Raw genomic sequence first — 14,850 nt, 5'->3', positions numbered from 1 at the left:
GTTGTCTCCATGCAAGAGGATTTCAGGTCAGTGTAGGTATTTGGCATTGCAAGAAAAGGGATATCAAATCACAAACATCTGTGAAGGTCAAGGATAATGAAGTCAAAGACTTATTTCCATTGTGGTTCTGAATCTTAAAGATAGCAAAGATGTAGAGTGCAGGGGACTTGGTGACATCATCAGGGTAAGCTTATACTTCCAAATTTCCCATAAACCAAAATTGGACCTTTTTTATATTATGGTGGTTACTTATCATTTAATGTGCAAAAGTCACTTCCAAGTCCAATTCCTGGTAGCATAGAACCTAAAAGAACTGATACCTGGTTAAACCTCAGAAAGAACAAGTCAGCAACGCAAGCTCTGGTCAGGTGGGCATGACTTCCCTAATCACTACAAAGGCAATCTTTGAAATACTGCATGGAGTGAAGCTGTGTAGCTCTTTACTTCAAAGGTAACCACCTGAGCTGTTAAAATGGCTGTTTGCCAAAATGTGTTCTGCGGTTCAAACCCAATGCAACCCTGACTAACGCGCCCTGAGAGACTTGTGGTTGTCTTTAAGTGGTTTTCATGAATAGAGTGAGTAGTGAAAACAAGAGAACTGGCCAGCAGACTTAGACTTTCTTTATCAATTGAGTAAGCTTTTAAGGTAGACAGGAACCTGGTATTTGAAGCATTAGTTGACAAAGAGGGATTTTTCTGTCACATACCATAGCACCTTTAGACTGAATTGAAAATAGACACAAAGTCATTACTGAGAGCTTCACCAGGCAATTTCACTCAAAAAATGGCAGTTAGTTTAAAAGAATTCTAGTCAACATGGTGACACTGGCTGGTTTATTCACATTAAATGTTAGTGTAGCATGGAAACAGCTTAGTGCTTTCACTTGTTTTTCTCTCCCACTGCATTATGGGCACATTTTAAAAACAGCAATGTGTAGGAGAACACTTCTGGCTGTGGGAGGATGGCTTTCCCATGGAAAAATCATTTACTACATATATTTGTCTACATTTTGATGTAAAAAAAAAAAGCGAATAGCACTTAGTAGTCCTACCAGTAATCATATTTTTCCCTGTATTAAAATTAAGCTGCATCAGAGGAGGAACACTGTTACCTGGTTTATTCATGGTAAAGGGTAGTCACAATAAGACCTAAGCATCATTATCAACAACATCTGTGTCACTCTCTACATATATAATCACAGCCAAGTCAATGAGCATGTTAGCCACATGTAGACAATTACTGTGAGGTTCAGTGTTAAGACTAAAGAGATAGAGGTTTACTCACAGTGGCGGTGGGAGCAGCGAAGGCCAGGCTGAAGAGCAGAGGCAGTGGACAGACTTCCTGTCTGGGCAGGATGTAGGGCAGAGACAGACTGCGGTCATTACAACTGTACCCAGAATGCACCGGCTGGAAAATATCCGTCAGCTCCAAGAAGTAAAGACTGACAACAGAGGAAGCCAGGATAGGGAGCTGCAGTAAAGAAACAACAATAAAAATAAATTAGATAATAGTCCAAAAAGTATAATGTTCAATGATGCCTTGGTACTAGGACTTTAAACATGTTTTTCATAAACAACTCTGAATAGGGATGGATATTGAAAACCAGTACTAAATTGGTACCGGTTGCTGATTGGTCAGTACTGCAATATTGACAAGCTCCTGGACAAACAGTGCTGCTATCAGTATTCATGTAATGTTAATTCATTCTAACATAGCCAGCATTTTCAAATTTCTAACTGTCCCCTAATGACGATGAAACTGCCTGCATCAGGTGATTATGTTTGATGTTGCGTAGCTGCATGTTTGCCTTGCATTCTGTCCTCTCCAGTCATGGCTGACAGGGTAAAACATTCAAAAGTCTGGGCTTACTTTAAAAAGTTTAATGAAAATGCAGCTAAATGCAACACGTGTAAACGGATAGCTGCTTGTAAAGGGGGTAACACCAGCAACCTCATGAAACACTTGCAAGTACAGCATTCTATAAATCTGAAGCAGTGCAGCCTGATGTTACGTCCTCACTGCAGCCTCCTGGGTGGATACGTTGTGACTGGTGACACGTTGGTTTGGTAACATAACTATGGCATAACCCCAGATTCACAGAGTATAGGTGTAGCCTAAGCCGTCGCTATTTCAGTGTATTTACAGTTCATGAAAGTTAATTGCAACATTTTGGTTGCCTAAAGCGTTGGGTTGTACTAAGAGACCCTCTAAGCAGTCGGGTGTTCAGTTTTTCCAGTATGTACATTTTGTTTTAATAGTTTTGAGCCGGTTTTTCGCTAGTGAAAATTAGCATTAGCATCATCATAGTTAACAGTAGACTGTAAATGCACTGTGCTAACCAAACTAGCAGCTAACGTTAGGATCAGGGCCACCCTCTCGTCCAAATATGATCACTTCTCATCACTGCTGGCTCCAAAAATCCAAGATGGCGACAGTCAAAATGGCAAACTCGAGGCTTCAAAACAGGAGTTCACAAACCAATGCGTTACAGTCTATGGTCATTTCAAACACCAAATCAACCAGGACTAAAATTTTAAGGATTATAACATTTTGTAGTTTTTGTTAAAATTGTTAGAGGATCACCTTGGTTGATTCATGAGGAGTTTTGATAGGATTCAGATCTGATCGTCATCCTACAGTGGTTTGTCCTTACACAAGTTAAATTACTACTTCATCTCAACAACCTTGTGTGACAACCTTGAGGCAATAATGCAAAGTTTTTAATTTTCTACTTTAAATGCAGAGTAGTAATGTCACCTCTACACTTAAAAAGCATTCTATCTGAACTTTCATACAACTGGCAGTACAGCCGAACAGATTAGTCAATTAATTGGTCAACAGAAAATGAATCAGCAACATTTTGATAACAGATTAATTGTTTTGAATCAATTGTCAAGCAAAAATAAATGCCACACATTTTCTGGTTCCAGCAGTACAAATGTGAGGAATCGCTGCTTTTCTCAATTTTGTATCATTTTAAATGGAATATTTTGAGTTTTGAACTGTTGGTAAGCCAAAACAAGCAAAAGGGGATGTCACATCAGACTCTACTTATAGAATGAACTATTGAAAATTTTAAAAAATGGTTAACTGGTAACATTGAAAGAAGAATAAATACTTGATTGTTACCAAACTCTTCTCTAGACCCCTGCACAGATGCATTATGACAATCCTGAGTAGTATGTCATGTTGACTTTATTTCTATGTAGCCTATGAGCAATATTACAAATTGAAAAATGATGGATATCGTCTAAATGTGGCTGTTTCTGGAGTTGGAGGCGGCAGCCTGCCTTGCTTCCCTGCTGTTCAAATTATCAACTACATGATCTGCCTTTTTGCTTGAGGCGCCCACATTTCCGACTGCAAGAGTTACGTAAAGACCTGTCAGTGACTGTGAAATGCTCTGTTTCCACAGCCTGCAAGCCAAATCACCCACCATGGTTGTTGCAAGTTTTTCATGATCACTAGAATTACACATTTACCAGTTTTTACCTTTTGACAGCATCACAACATCAAATATCTAAATGTCAGTATGCTTGAGAGTGCTCACAAAGTAAACATGTAAATTTGGCTGAGTAATTTTATGACAATACCATGCTAGAAGTTCTGTAAGGCTGTACATGGGCACAAGAGTGATTTAAGCTAAATTCTAACATCAGCATGTTAACATGCTTGCAATGACAATGCTAACATCCGGATGTTGAGCAGGTATAATGTGTTCAAAATCTTAGTTTAGCGTGTTAGCATGCTAACACTTGCTAGTTCGCACTAAGCACAAAGTACAGCTGAGGCCGATGGGAATGTTGATAGTTTTGCAAGTATATCATAAACCAAATTAAAATTTTGACCTGATGATAGTGCTAGAAGAGAAGTCATATGATAACCAAAGCAATAACAATTGATACTGTAGGATACATGAATTTCTATAGTAAATTTCCATTGGATAGTTGTAAAGATATTTCACTAAAATAAAACAAATGAGAGAAGGTTGTGGGTCATTAAGAGTTGTCATCTGGGAACCATGTCTGTACATAATGTTTCAGTCTATCCAATTGCTGCCAAGATATTTACTGTAAAAAAATATGTAAACCTTATGTTGGCACTACAGGAAAAGTCAGGGAATTACCAAAATCACTAGGATTCATCATCTTGGGACTATAAAGGTCTACAAAATTGTATGCCACTCTATCTAGTAAATGTTGAGATATTTCACTGGGTAAGAGAAAGGTTTGTCCTGCCAGAGGAGAAAAATAAGATCACCCAAGTCATTAGCATTCAACCTCAGAGCAACATGGATATCTGTACCAAATTATGTGGCAATTAATCCTATAGTTGATATTTCAGATATTTCTCTGAAACCCAAAAATGTCAATCTCATCGTGGCACTAGAGGAAAAATCAGAGGATTACCAAATAAACTAGGTTTCACCCTCTGGGGACCATGAATGTCTGTACAAAACTTGATGGCAGCCCATCCAGTAGTCCGGACCAAAGTGATCCATAGAGCTATGTGCGTGGCTAAAAAAATGCAGCTTGGACAGGATTCATAAATGTTTCTACTGTGTTTTTATTTCAGGTGAGAGATGAAACAAATTATTTAAGTGTAGGAGGGTTTACAAAACAGTTTCATGCTTATCAGTCAATAGTACCTGTATTGAAGCCTGCTTCCTGCCCTGAGGAGCTGCTCATCCACCTACAAGAATTTCAATACTCTGGCTTTGAAAACTCTGGGAGAACTCTTCATACTTGTAATTTCTTCATGGAAATAGACAGAGTTTTCAAATCTGTATCAACACATCACATTATCATCATGTGAAACCTTGAGATGCCAATAATCCATGCTGGTCATACTGGTCAGTGGCCCGTTAATACAACACAGTTTGGACACTACAGTCTTTAGCTTGTGGGTAGGAAACATGAATGTTTCTCAGCAATGCAAAAGGTGTGTGGCAGAGTGACAGAATCGCTATAGGTGGTGCTAATTAAAATAATCAGCTGTGGATGGTTGTCCATGTATCAGCTATGTGTTAAATACAGTACATATGAAACTTTATAACACCTGAATGTAATTTAATTTCAGATCGGTAAAGTTTTCAATTCACCACAGCCATGATGAGATCCAACAGCCTCAAGACAGATCAAATTGCATTTCTTTTACTTAGGTACTCAGGTCCTAACAAAACATGCATGGTAACTATTATATAGTGACATGTTAAATGAAATTAAAGGCCACTATTAAAGCTACATTCATTAGTTATTTGGCCACTTGAGAGTAGCAGAACAAGCTGAAAAGACAACATTGACATATAAAGTATGATGCAGTGCACAAATGTTCTGTAATGTCATAGATCCCTAATTAGCTTTGACTAATTAGCACTTCAGCTCTGTATTTCACAGCTTCAGTAATTTCATGCTAAATGGATGTGTGCACCTACAAGCCGACAGGAAAGCATTGATGAATACCGCAGACTTCTTGGTGTTATCAAGGTCATTGACTGGACACATAACTCCAGCACACACAATGAACAGGCTCACTAATATGAGCTAGAAATACTGAATCATTTTCCTTGCCTTTTGATGTCAAATGAATAAGAAGATAATACTGTATCCAAACTAATTAAGTGATTAAGCATCAGCTTGTGAGCACTTCACAAAAAATAACAGACCTAAATATCAGATGAGATAGAAGCCTGAATGTCTTCAAATATTTGGTCCTCAAGCTGAACTGTAGCTTCTGGCATTAGAGCTCTCCTCATAGAAAACTGAAATTGCTGTGGCCAGCTCAGCTGGGATATACAGTATATTACATACTGGTTAATCAACTTGACTCAAAAATATGTTTTTTATATTCCTACAATTGAATGTTTGAGCTTCACTGTACAGAAAGATGTATGATGAGTTTGACAGTTTTAACATTCATCTGCTGAAAGTGGAAAGTTTCTCTGTGCTCATTAAAAATCCAGTATTAAGGGGCGGGTCTATGAGCATGATTTGTGACATCGCAACTGGTTTGGAAGCCAATCCTGGTCCAATATTCAACTTCCACAAGTGTGATGTGGAAACCTGAAGCCTCCAGCGCACAAACACTGAGAATGAACTTTACAGTGAAGTAGGAGACATTTTGTGTCCAACAGTTAAACTTCTGAAATAAAATATATTTGCATATTTATAGATTCTGGGATTTTTAATGAGGAAGAAGGAGTAGATGTAATTTTAAGAATATTAACAAGATTAATTTAACTTTTTTTGAAGAACCATATCAGACACAAATTATTATACAAAGTAGAGTATTTTATACACAGCTTAAAACATGTCTGGAGGGGCTCTTTCCAGAACACAGACACAATCTAAATAAACAATTTAAATGATCCATATCACCATTTTCATGTTATATATTTATGTAAAAAGGTGAATATTGATATATTGTTCCAGTTAAAAGCTCAATAAACGAGTAAAATCTACAAAAACAATCATGATGTTATAATTCTGTCACAGATAGGTAGTTGTTGATTTATTATCCGAACTGACAGTTCTCATATAGGCCTAATTTTGCAACAGCAAAACAACAAACTGAACCTATTTACGGCCTCAATATGCTTCAAACAAATGCTCGAAGGCAGAAGTGTTTTTTCCACTTCAAAATAGCCACACTCGCAGGCAGATGAAAGTTCTTGTCTTTGAGAACTTTCCAAAATCACTCCTAAGAAGGGTCTCATTCCCTCTCATTTCCAGCTTAGCTGAAAGAGCTTAGTGTATTCTCAGCATGTTTATAGCTTTTGTTGCATTTTTTCTTCCAAACTCAAGCTACTGTAGGATAGCATCTATCTATGACTTTTCAAATAAAAAGGTAGAGATTTGTTTGTCAGTTTGATTTGGCTTTTATTGTCAGTGCAATATTCAGAACATCAGGAAGGCAACACTCACAGCAACAATGTAGCGCTCCCACCACTGGCAAGATATGTTGTTAGCCGTGTGTGCAGCATAGTTATCAGCCTATTGCACTGATTCCAATAGCTGCCCCAAAACTAGAGGCACGTCTGCTACAGCTGCATGACATCACACTGCACACAGGTGCATATACAGGCATTAATGCTACATCATATCCTTGTAGCATCAGTGGTTTGAATCCAGTTAATGCCTGATGTAGTAAATGACATCATTTATTCATTTAATCCCGTGGGGTGTACTATATCACACATATGTGATGAAGTGAATGCATCGTGATGATAATTTCAAAGACATATCAACCATTCAGCAACGAAAGCCTTAGTGGCCACTGTGCACACAGAGGAAACCAGGCTGCAGCAGGGATGTTTTTCTTCTCTTAACGTCTCCAGCCCTGAACACACAGATATAAAAATACACCCCATTCAGAGGGCCATGTTGCCTAGCAGCCAGTTAGTGGGTAGGATGGTGTGACAGTGTGTGAGATAGAAAATGTAGGAGACACAGAGCAGCTCTGTCAGGAAAAAGAAAGGAGGAATGAGCAATAATTCTATTAGATTCAGAATGTTTCTCCAATGGCGGCAAGAACGGTTCAGCCCTGTCACCAAAAACTAATAAATACTGACGTGCAGTTGTGTTTTCTCACCACACTTCCCAATGTTGTTGATTCTGGAAAAAGAGGCCAAGGTGAAACTATCTTTAATCATCCTCTTTAACATGGCACAATGTCAGGAAGAGCATAAAATCAGCAAAAACTACATGCCAACAGGCTTACCCCATAACTAGTAAGTCATCCTTAATTCAGTGTGTCAAACACTTCCTATAGTTTGGTCAATAAACACTCCATCACCCATCAGCACATAACATTCACAACAATGTGAAGATATACTGTGACCCAATATATTGTGATATAAAAACATAACAATGTATCACAGAGGAGAAAAATATCAAGTAAATATCAACTGGCTTGAAAACTGGGTACATGAGTGGTATGGAGAGGGAGCACTGAGGAGTGGAGTGGCTCTTTTCTAAGCTGGACTGTCAGTGTTCTCTCTACACTCCATCCCACTGAGCGAGTGCGTTCAAATTCAGCTCACTTTGACTGCTGTAGTGGTGCTGCCTGTGTCTTATGACAACACAGGCAATGGACAAGATTTTTGACTGACAGTGTGAACACTGGTTGTGACAACAATCAGTCAGACTGTGTGTGACAGTTTAGACAGTCTAATTTTCAAACTTATCAGAAAGTTAAGTTTAATCTCTTTCCCTGCAAGAACCTCTTTTCTGCTGCCACACCACAAATTTTTGAAATTATTACCACACTGCTGAAATATTACCAACGAGTGGGAACTTTTGTTTAAATATATAAAGTGACTAGGGATGGGATCCAATAACCAATTCCATTTTGGATCCAGTTCAAAGTGGGTAAAATACCTGGATTTATTTAAGTCCAGCTGAAATTAAATAGCATTTTTTGTCTACTACAGCAATATATCTGCTCTGTAAATCACTTGTCCTGAGTTCTTCTTTGATAAAGAATCAGAATCCAAAAGGGAGAAATTTATAATTTAAATTCTCAATATTCTTTATAACGAGGATACATTATCTCAATACAGCAAATCAAATCTAGCATAAAGCAGTAACATGTTGTTCTATCATAGGCAGGGCAGAGAGACACTGAGCCTGATCACATCCTGCTAACACAAGAGTCACGGACTCTGAACAATTCACATTAGCTTCCTGCTAAAGTCTCCTTCTTATCTAATTTACAAACATATAAAATTGACTTGACCTAATGACAAACATGAACACACATCTTGCCCTGCACCATAGCTTCTTGAACAAGCCACCAAACAAACATTTACCACTAACGTCAGTTAGCAGCTAGATAGCTAATTAGCGGCTCAGCTGCAGCACATTAAACAGCATGTAAACATACCTGCAAATGTCGCTTCGGACACGTTAGATGATGGTGTCGTTCTTACTCTTCAATACCACTGATAATAACACTCTATCATAGGCATTACATGTAACTACAGCAGTTTGTTTACTTTGTCCCTTGTTCTACACTGTGTAAGACCAGCAGTCTTACAGCATGCCAGCTACTGTCAATCAAACAAGACACTGACACACACCCCCAGCAAGCTAAAAGGACAAAAAGGAGCATTTCTGATATCTCTCAAATACCCTTTTTCTTCATTCAAGTAAGTAAAGAATGTGAAATGTGATTTCAGTTGGCCAACAAATCCCTCGTCAAATCTGTCATTCACAGTCTCTTTTTAGTTAGTCTCTTTTGCCTTCCTTTAACACTGCAGGCGTCTGCAAAGAAAACAAAAACTATGACAGAAACAAACCCAACTCAGAGACACAGTTGAATGGTGGACCTAAACATTCCAAAATGTACACTTCAACAAAGTTAACAAAACATCTACAAATATTTGTGCATAGATACTCATGGTGAAGGGGAGGATAACAAGTCCCTTGCTTAAAAATGTATCTTCTGTCCATCGTGCTAGAGTAAAAACTTGGCATTTTTGATAAGTTGAGAACAACAAGTGCTCTGCTTGAGCCTACTGCCAGTATCAGTGCAATGTTAAGTGCACCATGTGTGGTCCAGTAATAGTCTACCTGGAGATATAGTTCTTTGAATGTCAATCTTCTATACTTCTTAAATATTTTATATAGTTATATCTTTTGTTACTTGAAACTGTTGAAATTTGAAGTAAAGTAAAACGTGAACACAGTGATGTCATCATTGTTATCTTGGCTTGAGCTTGGAGACCAATTTATAACAGAAAGTCTGAACTACTTGGGGGCGTGAACTTTGAAAGATGTGAGTGTTGGACGATATGATTATATACAATACATCATTAGACGATATAAAATTTGTCAACCCTTTCATACCAAGGTAGGGTTCCCTTTTTATATCTCTGGTTAGGCCATTGTGAGCAACGTTGCAATTCAGTGTGCAATATTGGATTTGCCAGATTTTTGAATCAATAACATTATCAATCTACAGTAGATCTGTCAGATATATAATTCATTGGATTCAGACATTCTCATCTGCGTATTTTTTATACTGTTAAACTGCTTTTCAATTGAGTTTCCACTAAATTATCAATATCGATTACACATTCCATGATAGAAGGTTTTCTTCACATCCCCCACCCCCTTCCTGAAGGGTATAATAAATAATAAATTGCATTGTGGGAAGTTAAAGATCCAGTGGTTTATGAGCTTAACCTATATTAGGGACTTAAAGTCAGGATACAACATCTCAATCTCTGCTGCTTTGATTTTGAATCCTCCAACTTAATGAAAGTGCAATACTAGATCTATGGAGTACTCTCTTAACTCAACTATCAAACAAGTTATCAAGAAACTAGTCACTGTGAAACACATGAATGCCTAAACTGAATAATTTCATTAATCTAGGTTGCCTGGTAACTAGCTTATTTGTCTGTATTTGTCATAGTTATGACCTGCAACTAGACTTTTCATTTCACTCAGTATGTCATAGCAAGACTCTATTCCTCTGCCTCCAAATTCCCCAAATGCCACCTGATGATGCAAGCAGACACCGAGCAGGAGCAAGCAAGACTTTTGATCATTCTTTTTACCATTTAAAGCTGTAAAACAGCAAAATGGAAATCAAACTCCGAAACCTCTGAGATCTATTGATTCTTGGTTGGCAAGGCTGGGTTACCTTGCGAGACAGCTGGACTCATGAGATCACCACATCACAAGATCACACAAGAAACCATCTGGTAAGGCTTCAAGTTATGTGCTTGTGTCCAAACCACCAATGGTACGGACCAATTGGTGTCCTATGAGGATTCTTGTGTGATCTTGTGAATCCAGCTGCCTCGCAAGGTAAGACAGTGAAAGACGGTGATAGACAGATGGTTTATCCAATCACCTAAGTATTTTTTGAAAGTGCCTGCCCTTTTCCAAACAGTTTCCAAGGATGACTTCTCAGTTCTGTGCAACAAACCATCTGGCCAACAGGTTAAGGGCTGGGCAATATGGCCAAAAAAATGAAACTCATTCAAGCTTGAAGTCAGCTCTCAGTTTTAATCAGTTTTTTCCATGCACACTGCAGGATCAAAATGTCATACTTTTTAGGACATTAGGGCTGTCCCAAATATATATATGTGTGTATACACACACACACACACACACACACACACACACACACACACACATATATATATATATATATATATATATATATAGATTTTAACATTTAAATATCACGGCAATGAACAAAGCTTTGGGTACAGCCCTATAGGACATCATATGAAAGACAGTTGATCAAGAATAATAAAAGCCCTACACTACCTGCAAGGTTGTTAACATTATGCATGAAATACAGGTTATCACACACAGCTATGTGACTGTCAGTACGAGAGGCTTCAACTAGAGCACGAGCATCCAGTTTAATAATCAGTTTCAGCACAGACAAAGCAGTGCTTCAACTCTCATAACCAGAGATGATATGATACCTCGTCAACAAATACATACCATAGCACAGTTCAGCGTGCAGAGCCATCTTCAGGCTCCCTCTCATAGATGCAATCGTTAAATTAACTAAGATAGCCAGATGTAACTAATCACGTTACAGTTTATGGGACTGTTGTGACTCAACATAGCTAATGTAGCAGCTATCATCTAAGTTACTTTTTGAATAAAAGCAAACACTTTTGTGCATGTTGTAATAACTAAATTTTCACGATTTTGACATTTTACACATCATGCACAAACAACAATTTGAATTAATTCAATATATCGCCCAGGCCTAACTGTAGTATAAGCATGCAGTCTCTGATAAGTACGTAGACATTAGGCTGGCACTTTCTTTAACAAGGAAAATCCTGCACAGTCACATCTAGTTTAACAAGTATTTCTTTATCCAAACTAGCCTTGAGTCCATTGTGGGGGTGACCTGGGGTCCTCATACCACGGCTACCTGTCAGTAAGTTTGCAGTGATATAGAATGCATTGATATTGTGTTCATATTGTGATATGATACTGTCACAGTACTGGAAATTCAGGTTACATTAAAAAAAGATGACCCTATTGGGCCACTACAAGGTCTACTACCACTACTACTACCACTACTACTACTATAATTGTTATTAATAATAGTAATAATGACTTTAAACGTTTAAAGAGATGTATGCATTATCAAGTCTACAATAAGGTTGTTTCAGAGTCTGGGGGCGTGCAAACTAAACGCACCATCACTGTAGGGTTTAGTCCTGGAGCGAGGAACAATTAATGTGAGAGAGTCAGTGGAACACAATGATCTGTCAGGGGCAGGCTATAAATGTGGCCATTAATTTCTTAATACAGATGATTAAATGGATATTGTGTCTAAACTGACTTAGTGTGGCATGAAATTAAAGTATTTGTCCATATTTGGCCAGTTGTTGTCATTCACAGCCATCTATAAAGACTGAGACTCTCTTTACTCTTTGTCTTTTGAGTGTTGTGAGTCAATGATAAGGCACTTGAGATAACCGCTTGTATTGAATAAGCAGGGAAAAATCTTTGCGTCCTGCCCCACAAAATTTCTGTATGCACAAGGAATCATAATATCCTGTGGAGACTGCAGTGTCACTGACTGCAAAAACAACAGGGTAAACAGGGACGAGGTGAATACAGATTCTCAGTATGCTATCAACCTGCATGGGATTCTTGATACCTGGATTACAGCCTGTCTGGCTCATTGCTGTTATCGTTGTTGTTGTTGTGGTGGTGGTATCTCAAAGGACGCTTTCGGTATATTAAAATATCCAGAATGATAACTCAAAATCTATGTTATATCATTAGCTTTCCCCAGTGTGTGGTTGCTTTCTTCCCTAGACTGCAGACCATTAAGAGTTTACAGCTCTATTTCCCTGACATAGCTGCCAAATGTCCGGCCATCATCTGTCAGCAACCACCCCTCTGTGCTGTCCTCACTTCAAAAACCAGACACCCCAACAAACATAGGCTGTACACTAGGGCTGAACAATTTTATCGAAATCGCAATATGGAATACTGCAATTTTCAAATCGCAGAAGGTGCAATATTTGTAAAAGGTGAAATGTGTGTCAAAATATCATTTTAAATTAAATATTGTGTTGCTGCAGAGATGTCCTGGCCTACACATCATATTCTACAGACTTAAGAAAACATCTTTTTTTTGGTACAGATCCTCCCAAAATCACACCGTAATCATTTTAATGTTTTTCAATGAAAATGAGAGTAATGATGTAAAAATGATCATTCCTTCTAGTATTGCAAATCATATCGTAATTGCAATATCAGTCAAAATAATCGCTAAATCGTTCAGCCCTGCTGTAGACGTCAGATGTTAAATGTCAGGACTGAGGACAGTAATGTCATTATTTTTTGGACTGTCAGTCAATGAACCAGTCTGTCAGTTACTAATCAGCTGACCAGTCATTCGTTCAGTCAGTCAGTCAGTCAACCAACCAGTCAGCTCAATTTGACATACACATATTTGCACCTCTGCAAAAATGCAAATAATGCCGCTTGGTGTAGATAGACAGACAGACAGATAGATAGATAGATAGATAGATAGATAGATAGATAGGTATTTCACCTCTACAAAATAGAAACACGGCAACAGAGTAACGCTGTCCTTGGTCTCCTTCCCGCCTTTCAGCCGCTCCTTGGCACGAGACATCACGAGCGGCCGGTGGTCTCTCCCGTTACCGGGAGACAGGGAGCTGTACTTGATTCCCGTCGTAATTTTGGCGAAATTCCGACCCACTTCGGTTCCCCCCACCCCCCCGAACCCCTTAACGTTGGACCTCCATCTCCCGGCGATGAGAGCTGGACGTGTCGATGCCTGTTAATGTGATTTGTCCGTGGTCGCCTCTAAAATGCGGGTTTCTGGGCTCCAGGGCAGGACTGACACGGTCTCCTCCAAAACTGCTCGCCCCGTTTGTGTGTGACATTAAACCTACAGCGACAGTTCATCTTGTATATGTATGCGGTGTTCAGAGGAGAGTCCGGGTGTCAGTGATGCTCCTCCAGCTCTGCAGCTGCAGGTGACCGCCGGTACGGTAAGTAACCCGCAATAACCGAACACATTTCCTATGAAGATTTTCAAAATAAACCAATTATTACGCTTCAGCATTTTCGATTCCTGTTCAATTAATCACGCACTGCACTTCCAAATGACATCTGGGCAAAGTTTATGTTATAGCTATTATTTACAGATGTGTTTTGCTTTTATTGTGACGGTAGAATTATAGTCTACAGTACAAAATTGACAATAACAACATCCGGTCTTTTTGAGGCTAATTTACGCTAACTTGACGCACATCAGCAGGTGTCCGGCAGTGGGGGAGAGAATTAAGATGAGATTTCTTTTAAGGAGGTGTCATTCTGCACCTACAGCCTCTATAAACTAGTTTCAGGTTTAGATGGTGACTTGTGAACTGTTTTCATTGAGAATTACTTTAAGTAAATAGTTCTTAATGTGAATTTTTGACTAAACAGCGAGGTCTGTGGAAAGAATTTCAGTCTTTCAAATTTCCAGAGTTCAAACCATAATCCATTTCGCTCAATTGGTTTTGGGTTTAGGAAATCAGTGGCGGAAACTGAAATCACGGTATGGATCCACTAGGGCTATGTTAGAAAATATTTGTGTCCTGATACTTTGTATGCCATCAAGTAGGCTATACTCTATCTGCAACCAAATACACCAGTGGCTCCCAACCTCACCACAGCTTATAATCTTAGAGTGGACTAGGGCTAGGTTATCAAACTTTTTTGGCAGGCTACTGATTAAAATGTGTCCGTACCACATTTGGTCAGATTGGTTAACCTCCTCACTTATTCTTTAATCAGATATTTACTCAGTTAAACTATTTTTAGTAAAAAGAA

At 38.6% G+C, this 14,850-nt stretch overlaps 1 protein-coding gene across 2 annotated transcripts in view; it reads right to left on the bottom strand.

Annotated features, from left to right (window-relative positions):
- Positions 1–14,148, bottom strand: part of LOC121907900 (2-lysophosphatidate phosphatase PLPPR4-like) — a 42,080-nt gene extending 27,932 nt beyond the window's left edge. For both annotated transcript variants that reach the window (XR_006099132.1, XM_042427406.1), the window contains exons 1-2: positions 13,559–14,148; positions 1,286–1,471 (exon numbers count right to left, since the gene is read on the bottom strand). Coding sequence is in view for 1 of the 2 variants with exons in the window: in XM_042427406.1 (XP_042283340.1) it covers positions 1,286–1,471; positions 13,559–13,642 (270 nt within the window). In the remaining variant the exon portion in view is untranslated. The remainder of the gene's footprint in view (positions 1–1,285; positions 1,472–13,558) is intronic.
- Positions 14,149–14,850: the final 702 nt, after the last annotated feature.

This window comes from Thunnus maccoyii, chromosome 12 (genome assembly GCF_910596095.1).
Source record: "Thunnus maccoyii chromosome 12, fThuMac1.1, whole genome shotgun sequence".
Classification (NCBI taxonomy): Eukaryota; Metazoa; Chordata; class Actinopteri; order Scombriformes; family Scombridae; genus Thunnus; species Thunnus maccoyii.
The sequence above is the reverse complement of the archived record's forward strand: the minus strand, read 5'-3'. Positions and strand labels throughout refer to the sequence as shown.